Genomic DNA, 3948 nt, shown 5'->3' on the forward strand with positions numbered 1-3948 from the left:
AACTACTATAAATTCAAAGTAAACATTATTACATAAAAGGGTAAGGTTTTTTGTTGTTTTTTTAGTTTTATTCATTTCAAATGGGCTGGATCCGGCCAGCGGGCCGTAGTTTGCCCATGGCTGTCCTAGACTCTGGTCATCAGACAAAAAAGCATTCTTACACCTCCTTGTGTTGTATTTCCCTTGTCTGACTTCACCATTCATCTTAGCAGAATACAGAAGGAACATGAGAAAGACCAAAAACACATCCCTGGACACCGTGGTCACAGATTTCATTCTCCTGGGCTTACCTCACCCCCAAAATATGAGGATCCTCCTCTTCCTGGTCTTCTTCATCATTTACATCCTCACTCAGCTGGGGAACCTGCTCATTCTGCTCACTGTGTGGGCTGACCCAAAGCTCCATGCTCGCCCCATGTACGTGCTTCTGGGTGTGCTCTCATTCCTGGACATGTGGCTCTCCTCAGTCATTGTTCCTCGAATTATTCTAAATTTCACTCCCTGCAGCAAGGCCATCCCATTTGGTGGTTGTGTGGCTCAGTTATATGCCTTTCATTTCCTGGGCAGCACCCAGTGCTTCCTCTACACCTTGATGGCCTATGACAGGTACCTAGCAATATGCCAGCCTCTGCGCTACCCCATGCTCATGAATGGTAAGTTATGCACCATCCTTGTGGCTGGAGCTTGGGTGGCTGGCTCCATCCATGGATCTATCCAAGCCACCTTGACTTTCCGCCTGCCCTACTGTGGGCCCAACCAGGTGGATTACTTTATCTGTGACATCCCTGCAGTATTGAGACTGGCCTGTGCTGACACAACTGTCAATGAGCTTGTGACCTTTGTGGACATTGGGGTAGTGGCTGCCAGTTGCTTCATGCTGATTCTGCTCTCCTATGCCAACATAGTCCATGCCATCCTGAAGATACGCACTGCTGATGGGCGACGGCGGGCCTTCTCCACCTGTGGCTCCCATCTAACTGTGGTTACCGTCTACTATGTCCCCTGTATTTTCATTTACCTTCGGGCTGGATCTAAGAGTCCCCTGGATGGGGCAGTGGCTGTGTTTTACACTGTTATCACTCCATTTCTGAACCCCCTCATCTATACACTGAGGAACCAGGAAGTGAAGTCTGCTCTGAAGAGAATAGCAGGAGGTCGAGGGGGCTGCAAGTGAAAACAAGTAACCGAAGGCTCAGGAACTACCTCCATCTTCGTTGCTACCACTCTTTTCAGCTACTGCTGTATGTGGCAAACATTCAACAAATAGATGTTAGTTTCAGCTTAATTGAATGTAAATCTGCTATGAAGAGCTTCTGGTGCTATATTTAACCTCAATATATTGGCCAGAATTGTTTTACATTTTTCTAACCCATCTCTCAGAAGAAAGCACATTCTACACAAATAAATATGAGGAATAAATGCTCTATCTAGGAGGAGAGGGGGTTATTTCAGGCAAATTTAGGGGAAACCAGCATAATGCCAACCCATCCCTCTTCATCCATTTGCTTCATTCCTAATTTCCCAAGCCCCTAGGCATTCAGGATTGCTTTGCTTAGGTCAAAGTTATCCTTCCAAGCACTTGGTGTGAATCTCTGTGGATTGTCTGTGTTTCCTTCCAGCCTTCTCTATCCTCCATGCAATAATTCACCAACTTCTGTTCACTCCGTCTCAGGAATGTCTCTCTGGCTTCCTAAGTGATCTTTTTATTATCTCCATCCTCATCCATACCGCTACCAGATTTTCCTTTCTGAAACATAGGACTCAATGTGTCATTTCCTCTTTGTGAATATTCACTGCCTCTCCACTGCATATAGATAAAGCCAGACTTCTTAGCTTGGAATTCAAAGTCCCCCACAATCATATCCCAACACACCTTATCTCTCTTTCCTAGTGGCTCCATCAATTTACCTGCCATTCTTTAAACGTTCTTCTTACTTTGGGGCCTCTGAGCCTTTGCTTAAGATATTCCTATATCAGAAATACTCCTCATATTGTTAAATTGATGTTTTGTGCTTCGTTCATGGCCCATGAAAAATTCTTATTCCTACAAGTTTTCTTTGATTTTTCCCAGTCAGAACTTATCACTTTCTCCCTGTACTCCTCTAGTCCTTTGAATTTTATAACAGCACTTATCATAGGTTGGCCTGTACTGTAGTTTAGATCAGAGTCCCTGGAGACCAGAAAGATTGTTTTATTAGTGTTTGTGTTGTAGCCCCCTTTTCCCTAATATCTACTTGTAGGCACTGTGGTACAAATGGCTAATTGCCCACCAAAATCCATTCTCTTCATCTTCCCTAGTCAGAGATCTATAGCTAAAATGTGGCTGCCCCACTTTGGACTTTTCCCAGTCCCTCTTGCAGGCAAGGGTATTTATATATCTAAGTTCTCCCAACATGAATATGAGGAGAGTTTATGTATATGTGATACTTCCAGACCTGGCCCTCAAAACTGGCCCAGAAACTTTCCTGTGTTCTTTACCTGCTCTGAGGTGGAATGGCATATGACAGGAACCCTGATCCATTAGCGGTACTCTGTAACCAAGTGGAGATGGGTCATCTGCCAAGCTGGAACACTCTCCTCACAATTTTAAGTGAGAGAAACATAAACCTCTAATTTCTTTAATCCAGAGATTTGTTGTTGGACTACTTTGTTATAGCAGCTTCACCACACCCTAATTAATATTTCATTCAATCAACAATTTTCAAAAAATTAAAGCAGCACCAGGAAAGCCCTGGCCAGGTGGCTCATTTGGTTGGAGTGTCATCCATATACCAAAAGATTGAGGTTTTGATTCCATGTCAGGGCACATACCTAAGTTGTGCCCAGTTGGGGCACGTATAGGAGGCAACTGATCCATGTTTTTCTCTCTCCCTCTTCATCTTCCTCTCTCTAAAATCAATTTTTTAAAAACACATATCCTTAGGTGAGAATTTAAAAAATAAAACAGTACTAGGAAAGTCTTTTGAACTACATTTGAATTATCCAAAGCATCCAGAAAAACTTTTGGTCAATTATCATAATGCCAATCATCAAAAATCTGGACACCAACTAGCTAGTCATTCATTGAGCCAATCAATCAATTATGCAATGTCCTTCTAACTAGGCCAGGATGAGGTAAATAGCCTTGACTTATCCCTGTAACCTGTCCAGGTCTTACCTGGAGGAACAAGAAAACATTTAAAAGAAATTGGAAACAGAGAACTCAAGTATAGGACAGTGTTAAGAGCAAGTATCGATAGCTCCTTCCAGAAAATGAAGGACCAGGTAAATGTGTTCATTTATTGACAATTTTTCCACTCAGCAGTGTATTTCATGTGAGCCCAATTTTTTTTTTGCAAATTCTTTTATTGTGGTAAAATACACATCACATAACAATTGCCATCGTAAACATTTTTTAAATATATTTTTACTGATTTCAGGGAGGAAGGGAGAGGGAGAGATAGAAACATCAATGTTGAGAAAGTCATTGATTGGCTGCCTCCTGCATGCCCCCTACTGGGGATCGAGCCCACAGCCCTGACTGAGAATTGAACCATTACCTCCTGGTTCATAAGTCAATGCTCAACCACTGAGCCATGCTGGCCAGGCCATCTTAACCATTTTTAACTGTACAATTCAGTGGTACTTAATACATTCATGTTGTTGTGCAACCATCACCATCATCCATCCCCATAAGTCCTTTCATCTTATAAAACTGATACTCTATGCTCATTAAATAATATTCCTCATTCTCCCCTTCCTCCAGCCCCTGGCAATCACCATTGTATTTTCTGTCTCTGATTTTGATTACTCTTAAGTACCTCATATAAGTAGAATCATATAGTATTTGCCTTTTTGTGATTGTTTATTTCACTAAGAATAATAATGATACAGGAATTTTTGGACTGGAACACACGGTATTTCCCTGGGCAGGATGGCTTCCCCGGATTCTTTGTCTGTGGGAGTTGA

At 42.3% G+C, this 3948-nt stretch overlaps 1 protein-coding gene across 1 annotated transcript; it reads left to right on the forward strand.

Annotated features, from left to right (window-relative positions):
- The first annotated feature begins 226 nt into the window (after positions 1-226).
- LOC102764575 (olfactory receptor 10G2) lies at positions 227-1174 on the forward strand. The gene has a single exon (XM_006772393.1). It carries the CDS (start codon positions 227-229, stop codon positions 1172-1174), a length of 948 nt encoding a protein of 315 aa, XP_006772456.1.
- The last annotated feature ends 2774 nt before the right edge of the window (positions 1175-3948 follow it).

The sequence above is a fragment of the Myotis davidii genome, unplaced genomic scaffold, assembly GCF_000327345.1.
Source record: "Myotis davidii unplaced genomic scaffold, ASM32734v1 scaffold666, whole genome shotgun sequence".
In the NCBI taxonomy this organism is placed as follows: Eukaryota; Metazoa; Chordata; class Mammalia; order Chiroptera; family Vespertilionidae; genus Myotis; species Myotis davidii.

Excerpts from the sequence above, each read along its gene's own strand:
- LOC102764575 (XM_006772393.1), top strand. The coding sequence starts at position 227 with ATGAGAAAGACCAAAAACACATCCCTGGACACCGTGGTCACAGATTTC.